Source organism: Morchella sextelata (assembly GCF_020137385.1).
Source record: "Morchella sextelata strain SCLS chromosome Unknown scls_15, whole genome shotgun sequence".
Taxonomy (NCBI): domain Eukaryota; kingdom Fungi; phylum Ascomycota; class Pezizomycetes; order Pezizales; family Morchellaceae; genus Morchella; species Morchella sextelata.
The window spans coordinates 66,276-83,638 of NW_025408630.1; the positions used below are offsets into that span (position 1 = coordinate 66,276).

Genomic DNA, 17,363 nt, shown 5'->3' on the forward strand with positions numbered 1-17,363 from the left:
ATAGTCCATAGTCCACGAACCTCCTACGTCCACGTCTTCGCCTCGGTTGTATTCCTTGGCTTCATAGTTCCTACGCCCATAGTCCCCGTTACACTTAGGTTGCGTCCTCTACAGCCAACCAATACAACACTGCCTCGCTTAGCTCTGGTCGCGACCATGTCCGACACCACTCAAGATACGCTGCTACAGCGTCTTTCAGAATTTTTGACCACTTATGGTCCTCTCCCAGCGGATATAGACTTCGGTGATGAACTTACCGAGGCCCATAATCTTATTGCTGAATGTTTGGAGGCTTTCAACAAGCCTTCCGAAACCCCTGAACCCGTTATCGACACGGCCCAAGAAGAGGTCATTATCGGCCTCACCAAGGAACTCGAAGCAGCTGACGAAAAGGCTGCCGATCTATTGCAAACCTTGTCCGAATGCCAGGAAGAGTCTACCGCGACTATCCGGGACTGCGATGAAGTTATCGTTGCTCTCAAGGGCGAGCTTGAGGAGTCTAACGCCGAAGAGGAGGAGCTTCGGTATCGCCTGGCACTACATCAGGAAAGTCTCGCCATCGCTGACGAGAACCTCACTGATGCTGAAGATGAGATTCTTCACATCACCTCTGTTGCAAAGGCTTGGGAGGCCCAAGCCAATGCAGTCATTGTTGACCTTCGTTCTCGTATCCCCGTTTCCACCGCTACAGTTAAATCTCGCCGTGTCTCCAAGCCTCGTTACCTGGCTCCTCGCGCCCAAGATCCCCGTTCCATTAGCAATTGGCGAGAAAGGCCACTTGAAAATGGGTCCCCAAAGCCGGCGTTAAAAGGTCAGCCCCTTTGGTAAAAAATGGCAAACCAAAGGGGCTAGCCCCACCACCACTCTCTGTTATTTCTGCTGCTGCCATGTCTGAGGACAAGATGCCCGAAGACCCTCTTGTTGTTACCTGCTCAGTTTCTCAGAATCCTGACTCTTTTATACCCACCTATGCCCTTATTGATACCGGAGCCTCTGGATACGCTTTTATTGACGAATCTTTTGTACGCCATAATAATCTTACAATGACCCACCTTAAAGTACCTCGTCAGGTAGATGTTATGGATGGGAGGCCTATTGAATCAGGAAAGATCACCCATATTGTCAATGTGTCGCTGGATATCCATGGTCATCGGGAAACTGCATTATGTTTTGTAACGAAGCTGGGACATTATCCAATTGTGATGGGAATACCTTGGATGCGACGTCACGATGTTATGATTCGGCCGAAGGAAAATTTACTTGTTTTTGACTCCCGAAGCTGTTGTCAACACTGTTCACTCGGTGGAACGACAGTCACTGTCCATGGAATATCGATCCCTCTACCAGAACATCATACTGTTGTCGTTTCAGCAGTTGAGAAATCCACCGTCGACGTCAAGCAACTAGTACCAAAGGAGTTCCACCATCGTCTCCATATGTTCCAAGAATATGATGCTTCAGTCCTTCCACCACATCGGCCGTCACATGATATTGAGATCGTATTGGAGGAAGGTAAACGACCACCGTACGGACCGATATATGGATTATCCCAGGTTGAATTGAAAGCACTATGGGAATACCTTGATGAAAATTTACCAAAGGGATTTATTCGAGCCAGCGACTCGCCAGCGGGAGCACCCATACTGTTCGTAAAGAAAAGTGATGGGACTCTTCGACTCTGTATGGACTATCGAGGTTTAAATGCGATCACTGTTAAAAATCGATATCCGTTACCACTGTTGAAAGAAACTTTGGCCAAGCTTTCGAGGGCACAATATTACACCAAGTTGGATCTACGTTGGGGGTATAATCAGATCAGGGTAGCCGAGGGAGATGAATGGAAGACGGCGTTCAGGACTCGTTATGGACATTTCGAGTACACAGTAATGCCATTCGGATTAGCCAACGCTCCGGCTACATTCCAACATTGGATCAATGATATTCAACGACCTTATCTTGATCAATTCGTAACGGCATATCTGGATGATATTCTGATCTATTCGGATACCTTATCGGAACACAGGGACCATATTCATAAGGTTCTAAAGGTACTTGATGATAATCATGTTCACCTTAAACCTGAGAAATGCGAGTTTATGGTTCAGGAAACGAAGTATCTCGGCCTTATTCTCACCCCGGATGGGAATAGGATGGATCCAAAGAAAGTTGTTGATGTGTTAGAGTGGTCTACACCAAAGAATCTTCATGACGTTCAAGTATTTCTGGGATTTGCGAATTTCTATCGGCGTTTTATCTTGGGATATTCGAGAATTGTTGCTCCGCTCACAGCCTTAACGAAGAAAAATGTTAAATTTGAATGGACAGATGGAAGAGAGGAAGCATTCCAAACATTGAAAAAGATGTTTACAACGGCACCAATCCTAGCGCACTTTGATCCAGATCGAAGAATCGTGGTAGAAACTGATGCGTCAGATCATGTCTCTGCAGGAATTCTATCTCAACGTGATGATGAAGGGATTCTACATCCGGTCGCATTCTTCTCCAAGAAGCATTCCCCTGCGGAATGTAATTATGAAATCTATGACAAGGAACTTTTGGCGATTGTCCGATGTTTTGAAGAATGACGACATCATCTAGAAGGAGCACAGTTTCCGATTGAAGTCCTCAGCGATCATAGGAACCTCGAATATTTCATGTCAACAAACCTATTAAATCGTCGACAAGCCCGTTGGTCGGAATTTCTTTCACGTTTCGATTTCGTCATTCAATTTAGACCAGGGAAACAAGGGGCAAAGCCGGATGCATTGACTAGGAGGTCGGGTGACCTACCTAAGGAGGGGGATGAACGGTTGACGCATCATAGCCAGGTGGTTTTGAAGCGAAAAAATTTGGATTTAAAGCTAAGTTTGTTCGCGGGTTCTTTTTCAAATGAATCCGCTGGAGGAATGTCCACTGTAGAAGAGTTGTTTTTAAATGCTTACCAAGTTGATAGTTTCCCGAACAAAGTACTCGCGATGCTTCGGAATGGCGTCCGTCACTCGAATAAGATCTCGCTTGCCGAATGCACGGAAGATAACAACGGTCGGCTACTTTACCGTGGCGCACTCTATGTACCAGATGATAACGACCTTCGGCTAAGACTCCTAAAGGAACATCATGACAAACCATCGGCAGGCCATCCAGGTAGAGCGAAGACTTTGGAACTTGTGAACCGAGAGTACTACTGGCCACAGATGCGAAAATATGTCGACCAGTACGTTTCATGGATCGACTAGTGGAGGTACGGGGTTATGAAGAGTCGGATTAGTCAGAAAGGTTCTATTGGGTCCTACCGGGTTCCGTTGATTGTTAATGTATGAGTCAGGTTGGATTTGTCATCGTTGGGATTTCCTTGAGTATATTAAGGGGGGGTTTTGTTTGTATTTTGTCTTCTTCTTCTTCTTTCTTTACGCAACGTCTTCTGTATCTACGCTGTCTATTACTGTTTAAATATCATCGTCCTCTTCTTTCCTCAAGAAGACCACCGCCTCGCTTTCTCCTCATCTCGTCGCACCTTACCAACGCTAAGAGCTCCGTAGCATCCCTATTGCGAGCTCCCCTACCGTCCCCTATTACACTCTTCGTACCCTGCGGAATACTCGCTACTCACCCCCTTGAGATTACGTTGCGTCGTCATCCGCACCGTACGATATGTCCACCTCCGACCCACCTGCATGGAATGCACCCAAAGATGTAGAGGAATTCAGGCAGATGTATGAGGCCGGCCCTGCTGAACTATTCGACAACATTGCCACCCTCGTCCAGCGCATCCGCCTCCAAAGGGACACCCTTCATACACAACTCACTGCCGCCAATGAAACCATCGACAACCTCGAGGAGCAGATAAACCGGCTCAACCTCGACCTCAATGTCGCCCGCGCTGCCCCCGCCCCTACCGTCGCTGTCCCCGTTGCCACTGCTCCCCCACCTGCTCCTGTCCCCGCCTTCAGGTCCGAAAAGTTCCCAGACCCCGAAAAATTCCCTGGCACCCGCACCAAGCTCCCCGGATTCACCACCCAACTTCGAATGAAACTTGAAGTCAACCACGATCGGTTCCGAAACGAGGCAGCAAAGGTTATTTATGCCGTCAGCCGCTTGGAAGGAAGGGCCCTCGACCAGGTCGTTCCACTCGTTAACGCTAACCCTGCCGCCCCCTTCTCCTCCGTCACCGACTTTGTTGCCCACCTGGAAGCCTCGTTTGGAGACCCAGACCCCCGGGGTACCGCCCGCCGCCAACTCGTCGCCCTGAAGCAAGGCAAAGGGGACTTCGCTACCTATTACTCGCAGTTCCTCCACATCGTGGCATACCTAGACTACAACGAGGGAGCCAAGTTCGATGCCCTGGCCGAAGGACTGTCGGAAGACCTGAAGGACGCTATGACATACCGGACAGACAGGCCTAACACCGTCGAAGCCTATGCCACCATGTTGATGACAATCGATAACCAGGTTCGGGGCCGCAAAGCTGAACAACGGGCAATTCGGAATACAATGGGACAATTCACCGCCCCCGCTGCTGTCGCACACCCATCTCATACCGCCGGAGGCCTCGCCCCAATGGACCTCTCTGCTCTCCAAAGCCGCCCCACTCAACCTCCTGCCATTGAACAACGATACACTTTTGTCAATGGACAACGCAAAACCTCTGCCGCTGAAAAACAATGGCGAAGGGACAACAATCTCTGTATGTACTGTGCCAACCCCGGTCATGTCTTTGCCAACTGCCCCTCTGCCAATCGCCTGCGCAGTAACCAACCGGTTATGAGAGGCGCCCTCCTCGCACCCAGCCATACGGCCGTCGACCCCGCTGCTCCACCGGTCGCTAGTCCCGCCTCCTCTGAGTCGGGTTTTCAGTAGTTCCGGGCTTGATTAATGGCCCCTGCCCGGGACCTTCCAATGTTTCTCCTTTGTCTGCGTTTTCTATCTCTGGCTTCTCGGTATCGTCTGTGGAGGATTAATTGGATGGGGATCATTTTGTTGCTTCTTGTAAAATTATAAACAATAAAACACCCATTCGAACTCACGCATTGATTGATACCGGTTGCTCCGGATTCGGATTCATTGATGAAACATTCACGCGCCATAACAACTTCCCATTTCTCCCCCTCAAATCACCCCGCACTCTTGAAGTCATCGACGGTCGGCCTATATCTTCCGGACAAATTACCCACCTCTGCTATCTGCCGCTATCCATTGACTCCCACCATGAAACTACCCCCTTCTTCGTTACCAAACTCGGCTCGTACCCACTCGTCCTCGGAATCCCCTGGCTTCAATTGCACGACGCAACATTACGGTTTAAGGACAATAGCATACTGTTCGACTCTGAATACTGCAAACGCAAGTGCAACTCTTCCCCGATACCCGTTCCCATTAGAGGAGTTGCCCCACCGCCCCGTTTCCACCTCATCAGTTCAGCTGCTCTTTGTCGCTTTGCTCGAAGAGACAAACTCCAAATCTTTAGTACAACTATTGAGGAAATAGCTCAAGCAACGGGCGAGGCCCCTAAGCAAGACTGGAGGAACCGGGTCCCAACCCGGTATAAGAGATTTTATAAAATGATGGACGAAGAATTCGCTAACGAGATGCCGCCTCGCCGCCCCTATGATCACAAGATACCGCTCAAGGAAGGGAAAGAGCCCCCTTTTGGGCCACTTTATGGTATGTCCCGCGAGGAACTCATTGTGCTGAACCAATACATACAGGACAATCTTCAAAAGGGGTTCATTCAGGCCAGCTCTTCGCCTGCCGGTGCCCCTGTCCTATTTGTTAAAAAGGCCGATGGAACACTCCGCCTTTGTGTCGACTATCGTGGCCTTAACGAACTTACTGTCAAAAACCGCTACCCGCTGCCACTCATCCGGGAAACTCTCGACCGCCTTTCCAAAGCCAAGTGGTACACCAAACTTGACCTTCACCAAGGGTACAATCAGATTCGAATGGCTGAGGGTGAAGAATGGAAAACAGCCTTCCGAACGCGTTACGGACATTTCAAGTACACCGTAATGCCCTTCGGCCTCACCAATGCACCAGCCACCTTTCAACATTTTATTAATGATTGCGTCCGTGAATACCTTGATATGTTCTGTACAGCCTACCTTGACGATATCCTTATTTACAGCGACACCTTCGAGGAACACCAAGTACATGTCGAAAAAGTACTGGAAGCCCTACAAAGAAATGGAATACTGCTGAAACCGGAGAAATGTGAATTCCACACACAAAGCACCACCTATCTCGGCCTAATTATCGAACCCAATGGTATTAAAATGGACCCAAGGAAAGTGGAGACGGTGAAGAATTGGACCGTCCCCAAAACAGTTAAGGATGTACAAGCATTCCTAGGTTATGCTAACTTCTACCGCCGATTCATACGCGGATTCTCGGAACTGGCTTCCCCTCTTACCAGACTGACACGTAAGGACACATCATTTGGATGGACACCCGAAGCCCAAACCGCCTTCAATGCCCTGAAAGAAGCCTTCACCACGGCGCCCATTCTCACTCAGTTCGACCCGGAAAAGGAAATTACTGTGGAAACCGACGCATCTGACTACGTCTCCGCCGGTGTACTCTCCCAATACGATGACAATGGTATCCTCCGACCTGTTGCATACTTCTCGAAAAAATACTCCCCCGCCGAATGCAACTACGAGATTTACGACAAGGAATTACTGGCAATCATTCGGTCTTTTGAGGAGGGGCGACCGGAACTTGAAGGGGCTGCACACCCAATCGCCGTCATATCCGATAATAAGAATCTCGAATACTTTATGAGTACCAAACAACTCAACCGGAGACAAGCACGTTGGGCAGAATACCTGTCACGATTTAATTTTGTTATCAAATACCGACCAGGGAAACAAGGAGGGAAACCGGACGCGTTGACAAGAAGATCAGGAGATCTCCCTGGAGAGGGGGATGAAAGACAATCGCATCAGAGTCAAGTTGTGTTGAAGAAGGAGAATCTCGATGCAAAGCTAAGTTTGTTGGCGGGTTCCTTCTCAAATGAGCCCGCTGAAAAGAACGCCTCACTGCAGGAATTATTCGATGAAGGATATAGCGCTGACCCGTTTCCCCAAAAAATACTGGATATGCGGAATAAAGGCGATCGACAATCAAAGGACATATCACTCGCCGAATGCACCGAGGTCGAAGGCCGATTGCTTTACCGAGGCAGCATATATGTCCCTGATTACGACCCTCTTAAACTCCGAATCCTCCAACTTTACCATGACGCTGCCTCTGCCGGACACCCGGGACGCGAAAAAACATTCGAATTCGTTAGTCGGGACTACTACTGGCCCCTCATGCGAAATTATATTGCCCGCTACGTTCGGAACTACCACACCTGCCAACGAAGCAAACCCAACACCCATGGAAAACTCGGCGTACTTCGACCTTTACCGATTCCCGAACAACCATGGCAGGAAGTATCGATGGACTTTGTTACTGGCCTACCGGAAAGTGAAGGGTACGATGCAATTATGGTAGTGGTTGACCGGCTAACAAAGATGCGACATCTCCTGCCCTGCAATACTACAGTCAACTCCGAAGACGTCGCCCGACTATATTTGCGAAACATATGGAAACTCCACGGGCTACCCACACACGTCACCTCCGACCGTGGTACGCAATTTACAGCTAGGTTTTGGAAGGCTCTTTGTAAACACCTCAACATCGAAGCAAGGATGTCCACCGCCTTCCACCCGGAGACCGACGGCCAAACCGAAAGGCTGAATGCTGTAATGGAGCAATATCTACGTGGGTATGTCTCTTATCAACAGGACGATTAGGTAAAATGGCTTCCTATGGCAGAATTCTCCGCCAACAATCAGGTCTCCGCATCCACTAAAGCTACACCATTCTTTGCGAACTATGGGTTCCACCCCCGGTTTACAGTGACGATCAAATCGCTTGACCGGACCCCACCGAGTCTCAATGCTAAAGACTTCGCCTCGAAGATGAGAGAACTCCATGAGCACCTACGTTCCAATATCCGCACAGCGCAAGATCAACAAGAGCAAGCCGTCAATACTAAACGAACGCCGGCCCCACGGTACGATGTCGGTGATATGGTGTTTGTTTCAGCAAAGAACATCCGAACCACGCGTAACTCCCGGAAGCTGGACTGGAAGAAACTGGGACCGTTCCCCGTTAAGGAAATTATATCGCCATATGCGTATCGAGTCGACCTGCCTAGAAGTATGAAGGTGCACCCCGTCTTCCATCTATCATTATTGGACCCCGCTGCGAATGATCCTGTCCCAGGGCAAATTCAACCACCACCCCCGCCCATTATCGTCGAACAAGAGGAGGAGTATGTAGTTGAGGAAATCTTGGACTCGCGAGAATTACGGAACACTGGCCTGCAATACTTTGTTAAGTGGACGGGCTATACCGACCCTACCTGGGAACCCGCCGCATACCACGATAATACCGCCGCCGTTGATATCTTCCACATACGCTACCCCGACAAACCTGGACCATTGGAAGGAAAGATTAAGGTTAAGGCTCACAGGAGCTCGCGCTTGAAGGGAGGGGCTACTTTCATGGATCGACTAGTGGAGGTACGGGGTTATGAAGAGTCGGATTAGTCAGAAAGGTTCTATTGGGTTCTACCGGGTTCTGCTGATCGTTAATGTCTGAGTTATGTTGGATTTGTCATCGCTGAGATTTCCTTGAGTATATTAAGGGGGGTTTGTTTGTATTTTGTGTTCTTCTTCTTCTTCTTTCTTTACGCAACGTCTTCTGTATCTACGCTGTTTATCGCTATACAATATCACCGTTCTCTTCTTTCTTTAAGAAGACCACCGCCTCGCTTTCTTCGTGCCCCGTCGAACCTTACCAACGCTAAGAGCTCCGTAGCATCCCTATTGCGAGCTCCCCTACCGTCCCCTATTACACTCTTCGTACCCTGCGGAATACTCGCTACTCACCCCCTTGAGAGTACGTTAGGAATTGCAATGTGTGTGCCCGTAGCAAGGCACCACGCAATGCACCTTATGGGGTACTTCGACCTATGCCAATACCCGATGGACCATGGAGAGATGTATCAATGGATTTCGTTACTGATCTTCCGGAAAGCGATGGATATAATGCGATATTGGTGGTAGTGGATCGACTAACCAAGATGCGACATCTGATTCCTACAACTAAAGAGGCGGATTCGAAAGAAGTAGCGAGGTTGTATATCGATAATGTTTGGAAATTACATAGACTCCCTGAAACTATGGTATCTGATCGAGGAACACAATTTGTTGCGGAATTCTGGAGATCCCTTTGCGATCGTTTGGAAATATCGCCAAAGTTCTCTACAGCGTTTCACCCCCAGACGGATGGACAAACGGAAAGAATCAATGCTGTGATGGAACAATACCTTCGAAGCTATGTTTCTTATCAACAGGACGACTGGGTTCGATGGTTACCAATGGCCGAGTTTGCAACAAATAACCATGCTTCGGAAACGACGAGAATCTCTCCATTTTACGCTAATTCAGGGAGGAATCCAAGAATGACTTTTGGTCCTTTGGAACATGGTAGGACGACAGCGGAGCATCAGGCCAACAGTATTGGAAGGGAGATGAAGGATATATTGGGTTTTCTAAAGGATGAACTATTTCGAGCGCAAAGGATCCAAGAAGAGTCCGCCAATATACGTCGGACTCCAGCACCTCACTATCGTGTGGGGGATAAAGTTTTCTTATCGACCAGCCATGTCCTCACTAAACGCCCTTCGAAGAAACTCGATTGGAAACGCATTGGACCATATATTGTGAAGCGGATCGTTAGTTCTTATGCCTATGAGTTGGAACTCCCTCGTTCTATGAAAGTTCATCCCATATTCCATGTCTCTTTATTGTCATCTGCAGCAAACGATCCTTTACCAGGACAACAACAGTTACCACCACTGCCGGTCGAAGTTGAAGGACAGGAGGAGTGGGAAGTCGAGGATATTTTGGATTCCAGGGATCGTCGAGGAAGATTTGAATACTTGGTAAAGTATATTGGTTACGATGAAGCTTCGTGGCAGCCATTGTCGGATGTCGAACACTCACCCGATATCGTCAAACGATTCCATGAACGTTATCCACGGAAACCTAAGCCTACCAGGAGGTAGGCCTTAGAGGGGGAAGTGGTCTGTAACGGCAGTTAGGCGGGTTGGCTATGTGAGTTGTCTGGGTATAAGGGAGAAGGATTATGTAGTGTGGTTGGGTTTAGTGAAGCGGGTTTTTATTATGTTCTTTCTGTTTCTGTTATGCGAGGGTATGAGTCAGCATTGGGATAGGGTATGGATATATAAGGGGGGCGTTGTCTTGTGATTTCTTGTTTCTCTTTCTTTTTCTTTTCTCTTTACGCAACCTCTGCATTCTACCCGCTCGCCTCTGGCTCGCAAAGAACTCCCTGACAGTTAACCTCGCTTCAAAAAACACTTTTATTTTTATTCCCTTCGGTTTACCCTGGTATACCATACCAGGTTGAGCCACTTTGTCCCCGATCGTACGGTCGCGTTTGTTGTTCCTAGCGAAAGAAACACCACAAAAACTGGCTTCTAGCGAAGAATTCTCCAGCCTTGACCTCCCGAAAGGAAGGAAAAGAAACCTTTCCGAAACATCACTCTACGCCGCCAGAAGAACTGGACATTCAATCATGTCGCAACAAGCCTCGCTCCAGTCCTTTTTTACCCAGTCTTCCCAGCAAGGGACAGCCCCCCCGCAGAACAGAAACACTCCGGTCCCCGACCCAACCCCATCCGGAGCTCAGGAACAGGAATTCTCCTCGACCTTTGCAACAGAATCCGACTACAACGACCCATACCAACCAAGAATTGACTACCTCTACCCGAGCGTTATCCCCCAGGACACTCACACCCAGACGGACCTGAACTATATCACTTGGGCCATCAGACATGCTACCAGCCGGATCTGCCCACCCTCTGACAGGATTGAAATCCTCGAAGAGCAAACAACTACACTCCAGAGAACAGTGGATACACTGAGACACCAGATCGAGGCGCAGACACATATGATCACCAATATGCATTCGGCGATCCACGCCCTCCTCAGCAAACAACCGCAACCGCAGCAACCGCAGCAACCGCAACAACAGCAACAACAGCAACAACAGCAACAACAGCAACAACAGCGAAAACCACAACAACCGTAAGGACAGAGAATGCCCCCTCCAGCGGTCCCACAAACAGTTCCCCAAGCAGTGCCACAGGCAGCTCCTCGGGCCCCCCCACCCGCACCCCCCCAACAAGCCCCACTCCGGGGATGGAAGGCAGGCACCTGGGCCGCCGTGGCCTCGGCACCCGGTCCTGCCCAAGGAAACTTCCAGGTTGTCGAGAGGAAAAAGAAGTCCGCAAAGCCAAAAGCGGACCCCCTCTTCAAGCCAGAGTACACCAAAATCAACAGGGAGATCATTATTGAAACCACTGCCCCATCCGACGTCAACCCCTCTGAGATCAGGACCCTAGTTAATGCAAAGATTCAGGACAAATCCTGCCATTTCATTTCAGCAAGGAGAACACCCAAGGACAACTTCATCCTGGAAACAAAGTTCGTCACCCCTGCAACAAAGGCAATGGAATATGCCAAAGAAATTGAGGAGGCCCTCCTCACCCTACAGGTACCGGTCGCTGGCATCCGCGCAAACTCTAAATGGTCAAAGTTTCTCCTCCATGGAATTCCCACAACGGTCGGGGAGGGCATCGAGGCGGGACAATTGGTAGCATCAGAAATCAGAAGCAACTATGGAGAGAACTTCCAACTTGCACAGATTCCCCGCTGGATCTCCAGAGCAGAGACTCGAATGGAGAAAACCCACTCATCAATGGGCATCGCGCTCCCAGGACAAATTACAATGGAAACACTAGGAGTTAAATTCCTATGTCTCTTCAACCGAAGCTGCCATATTTTGGCCTTCCTTCCAACCTTCCCGGATACCCAGTGTGCGAAGTGCCTCGAATACGGCCACCGCCAGGAGAAATGTAAGAACAATGGGAAATGCGGCCACTGCGCCGGAGACCACCTCACCAGTTTCCACCCATGCAATCAATGCCAGGGAGGATATAGATGCACCCACACTCCAATCAGATGCCTGAACTGTAAAGGAGCTCATAAGGCCTCCGACCCAGCATGCCCCGAGAGAGCCAAACGCCGATTCCTCAATAAAGGGAAGGAAAATGCACAACCCGCTCAAGACCCACCGGCCGCACCCGTCCAAGAGCTGCTTCAAATAGTTCAAGTACCAGCCACCGCCCCAGTCGGAGCCACACCCGTTCCCGAAGATGATCAATCCATGACAAATAATGCTTAGGCCTCGAACCACCGCGCTCGCACACCAACTCAATTGTGCACGGAGCGAACTCATTACCAAGGCGGCGGTAGAAGAAGCGGAAACAGACTCTAGTATTTATTTCCTATTATTACAAGAACCATGGACCTCAGCAGAGGGATATCCACCGGAATCAAATCTTTTTTACCTTTTTACAGCCAGCAATATCAACACGAAATGCGCAACATACGTCCGCAAACATGCCAACCTTAAACCAAAACACCACTATACACATGATAACTTCATAGTATCGATTACGGTAGAAATCCAAACCAAGAAAACCCAAATCCTAAACATTTACTCCCCAGGCCGAAGTGGCCCCTTCGCTCAAATAGCAAGTACAATCCAAACCCTTGATAATTGTCTAGTAATGGGAGACTTCAACTGCCACCATCAAATGTGGTACGGAGTAAATTCACATGAATATAGAAACAACATTCGAGCAGACCGCGTCAACGGCGCACGGTTAAAACGATGGATAACCCGACAGAAACTGTCCCTCCTGAACGAACCAGGCGTCTTTACGCATTTCCCCAGAGACAGAGGGAAAAGGCCCACAACCATCGACCTTACATTTGTAAAAGGCCCAATACTCGATCACAACCTACGATGGAGCACTGAACCCTACGGAGCGCGCTCAGACCATGGGAGAACCTCCGTTCACTTACACTTGGAGAAACCACCTTTTGTACCAAGACGAATGTGGCGACAAACAGACTGGAAGCTATTGGAAAACCAAATGTCAAACATTTCCATCCCTGCAGAGGCATGGGAAACCAAGGAACTTACGGAACAGACTGTCGATTTCTTTCTAGAACTGGTCAGGTCAACAGCCAGCATAGTAACACCGCTCTCGAAGGAGGGGGTAACAGCCAACTCCTGGTGGTCAGATGAAATGAAACAAATGAAGGCAAAGGTAAATGCAGCAGAAAGGAAGGCGAGGAACACAAGGAAACCCAATTACGTGGAGGAACACCGGAAGGCATGCAGAGAATGGACAGTCATGATCCGGAAAGCAAAAGCGGACCAGCGGGAAAAGACGATGAGAGAGGCGAAAGGTAGTGAAGTCTGGAGAATCCTAAACGTAGGAAGAAGACGAGACACAATCATACCAACCATACAAGGTGAAGAAACGTTTGCGGGGAAGTGCCAAGCTCTAAGAGCCCAACTTTTCCCCTCGAAACGGACGTCCCCCGACCACCCCCCCCTAAACATTAGACCCCCTTCTTTTGACCTTAGCAACACCTTCGACATAGTCACCCCCGAAGAACTTAATAAAGCAATCGACTCCTGTCCAGCGCACTCAGCGACCGGCCCGGATGGCATCCCTTATACCTTTATTAAAGCAATAGTCAAAGCAAACACAACTCTAATCCAAAACATGTTCTCCGCCATGCTCCGGCACGGCGTACACCCAGCGGAATGGAAAATAGCTAAGTGTATCCCGATCCCGAAACCCGGTAAAGCAAACTACCATGAAGCGAAAGCCTACCGGCCCATTTCCCTTCTACAATGTTTCAGCAAAATCCTGGAGAAGATAGTGGCCCAAAGACTCTGCACCGCTGGAGAAATTCTAGGCACACTCTCAGCGAATCAATTTGGAGGAAGACCAACCATCTCGGCAATCGACGCCCTGCTGAGAACCTTAACGCCAATACAACAAAACCTACTACTGAAAAACAGTACCAGAGTCGCTCGGCGAGACAGACCAGCGATCCTAACCAATGATATCCAAGGAGCATTTAACTGCGTTGACCACCTACTCCTCGCGGAAATCATGCAACAACAAAAATTCCCTACCTACTTAACAGAATGGTGCAAGGAATTCAATACCGGCAGAAAACTACAGTTTCAATTCAACCATGAGCTAGAAGAGCCACAGCCCTATGATTCTGGAGTGCCGCAAGGTAGCCCCATGTCCCCGGTGCTATTTATGATCTATGCTGGAGTAATCCTGGACCCAACAAGCAGCCCAAAAGAGATGGACACTACTTACATCGATGACGACGCGCTGGTACAGATATCCAAAACACCAGGCTTCACAATCAAGAGAATGGAGGAACGAATGAGAGAGAGACTAATAAAAGCTGAGCCACTCCAAATTAAATACGACCCGGATAAATCCGACCTGATCTTCTTCCGGCCCACCACATCATCCACACAACAACCACGACTTTCGGTCAAAATTAACAACATCAATATATACCCCAAGGAGAGGCTGAAATACGTAGGAGTCTCGATAGATCCGACCCTCTCCTTCCGGCCCCACATTGAAGCAGCGATCGCAAAAGGCCTTAAAGCCCTCCACCAGATTCGATATACAGCCCGCTTGCCAGGCATAACGGTCAAAACAATCCATCACATTATAACACAAGGCTTCCTTCCAAGTCTACTCTACGGATCCGAGACTTGGTGGACTGGCGCAGACCACATTATAAGATCCCTCGAACCACTATATAATGAAGCGGCCCGGGTCATCACCGGCCTACCACGATGGACCAAAAGAGCTAAACTCCTCCGAGAAGCAGGCCTACCCCCCTTAGAACACCTCCTGACATATCGCTCAAGAAAGTACGGAACCAGAATACTCTGCTCCGAGGCAACCCACCCCAACAATGAACCCCTGATCGAGCTCCTCCCTTACAAAGAAGCAAATATCAAAGGAACAGGCCTACACCGAATCGCTTCCCTACTACTCCCATACCAGACCCCCGGAAATGCGAGAGATAAGTGGAACCAAAATAAACTACTACGCGACCACCTATTGGGAGAATGGAACACACAATCAATACCGAACTACCACCACCGGGGGAAATTCCGCCCCCCTCCCAAGATAGCGAAACTCATCCTTACGGAAGCAAAAAAAAATATTTCGAATCCGGTGCCAAACCACCCGAATCGACAAACACGCAGTATATACAGACCCCGAACCATGCCAGTGTGGTATGGAAATCTCAGCGAAACACATACTCATGGAATGCCCAGTGTGGGCTCGAATCCGCACCCCCCTGATAGAGAAGATCCCCGGAGCGATGACCTGGGAAAACTGGATGTTTACAAACCTGAAAACGGACCTCATCCTACAATTTGCAAAACAATCTCAACTTTCGAAATGGTACGAGTCGGCGGAGGCCGAGGCGGACCTGGAAGAGGGGATGGAAGGAAATGACTGGAAACGGGATTAGGAAGGGGAGTTTCCTTTTACTCTTTAAAATTGTTTTTATTCTTTGATTTGATGGATCCAGCGCTCGAGTCCGCTGAGATACGTTATTTCTCCTTGTCGTTGGGTTTTCTGGTCGAGTATTGTTCTGGAATTTCCTTGTTACTGTTCGTGCTCGCTTGTGCTTGTTTTGTTCTTGTCCTTGTTCGTTTGCGTTTATGTTTGTTGTTTTCTTTTCTTTCTTTCTTTTGTTCGGTTTGATTTGTGTTTTAGGCGGTTGGGTCGGCGTGCGATAAGTCTTGTACTTCAAAGCAATATAAGTTTCTTCTTCTTCTTCTGTACTTTACGGTCACGAATACTATTTGGTTCGCGCTACGTCATAGGGTTTACCCGGTATACTAGACCAGGTACAACCATCCATAGTCCATAGTCCACAGTCCCCGTTCTTGCCTTAGGTATACCCTTCGGCCCCATAGTCCATAGTCCACGAACCTCCTACGTCCACGTCTTCACCTCGGTTGTATTCCTTGGCTTCATAGTTCCTACGCCCATAGTCCCCGTTACAGGAACACAGTTTGTTGCGGAGTTTTGGAAGTCGCTTTGTGATCGGTTGGAAATATCGTTGAAATTCTCTACCGCATTTCATCCTCAGACAGATGGACAGACGGAAAGAATCAATGCCGTAATGGAATAATACCTTCGAAGCTATGTATATTATCAACAGGACGATTGGACTCGATTGTCATCAATGGCCGAGTTTGCGACAAACAATCATGCTTCGGAAACAACAAAAGTCTCTCCTTTTTATGCCAATTCGGGAAGAAATCCAAGGATGACTTTTGGTCCTTTGGAACATGGTCGAACGATGGCGGAGGATCAAGCTAATCGTATTGCAAAAGAGATGAAGGATGTAGTGGATTTTCTGAGAGAAGAGATGTTTTGGGCGCAAAGGATACAAGAAGAGTCAGCCAATTGAAATTGGACTCCAGCTCCTCGTTACTATTTAGGAGATAAAGTTTTCCTATCGACACACCATATTCTAACAAAGTGGCCTTCCAAGAAATTCGATTGGAAACATATTGAACCTTATAGCGTTAAGCGGATCATCAATCCCTATGTTTACGAATTGGAACTTCCCCGGTCAATGAAGATTCATCTAGTATTTGATATTTCATTATTGTCATCCGAAGCAAATGATCCTTTACCAGGACAGCAACAATTAGCACCACCTCTGGTTGAAATCGAAGGGGAGAAAGAATGGGAAGTCGAAGATATTTTGGATTCGAGGAAACGAAGAGGAAGGTTCGAGTATTTAGTACGATATGTAGGGTATGACGAAGCCTACTGGCAACTACTATCTGACCTTAAGCATTCACCTGATATCGTCAAACAATTCCACGAGCGTTATCCTGGAAAGCCTAAGCCTACCAGGAGGTAGGCTTTAGAGGGGGGCGTGGTCTGTAACGGCAGCTATGTATTTCGGTTAGGTGGTAAACTAGAATGATAAAAGGAGGTATTCTGCAGTAGAATTAGGATTTGTAATGGAGATTTCTGTTATGTTCTTTCAGTTTCTGTTACGTGGAGGTATTAGTCATCATTGGACTATGGTTGGATATATAAGGGGGCGTTGTTTTGTGCTTTTACCTGTTTTCTCTCTTTCCTTCTTTCTTTACGCAACCTCTGTATTCTCCTTGCTCGCTAAGGCTCGCAAAACTTCCTGATATCAAACCTCGCTTTAAAAAACACTTTTATTTTACTCCCCTCGGTTTACCCTGGTATATCATACCAGGTTGAGCCACTTCGCCCCCGATCGTACGGTCGCGTTTGTTGTTCCTAGCGAAAGAAACACCACGAAAACTGGCTT

At 48.4% G+C, this 17,363-nt stretch overlaps 3 protein-coding genes across 3 annotated transcripts; all 3 read left to right on the forward strand.

Annotated features, from left to right (window-relative positions):
- Positions 1 to 2,654: 2,654 nt before the first annotated feature.
- On the forward strand, positions 2,655 to 3,236 carry H6S33_003339 (uncharacterized protein; the record flags this gene model as incomplete). Its single annotated transcript, XM_044834829.1, has 1 exon — positions 2,655 to 3,236. One exon carries the CDS (start codon positions 2,655 to 2,657, stop codon positions 3,234 to 3,236), a length of 582 nt encoding a protein of 193 aa, XP_044691700.1.
- Positions 3,237 to 3,651: 415 nt separating this feature from the next.
- Positions 3,652 to 7,745, forward strand: H6S33_003340 (uncharacterized protein; the record flags this gene model as incomplete). Its single annotated transcript, XM_044834840.1, has 2 exons — positions 3,652 to 4,846; positions 5,131 to 7,745. Coding segments are annotated over 2 exons (3,810 nt in total), but the record flags the coding sequence as incomplete, so codon positions are not given.
- An 8,846-nt stretch (positions 7,746 to 16,591) lies between these two features.
- On the forward strand, positions 16,592 to 16,937 carry H6S33_003341 (uncharacterized protein; the record flags this gene model as incomplete). Its single annotated transcript, XM_044834851.1, has 1 exon — positions 16,592 to 16,937. A coding segment is annotated over one exon (346 nt), but the record flags the coding sequence as incomplete, so codon positions are not given.
- Between the last annotated feature and the right edge of the window lie 426 nt (positions 16,938 to 17,363).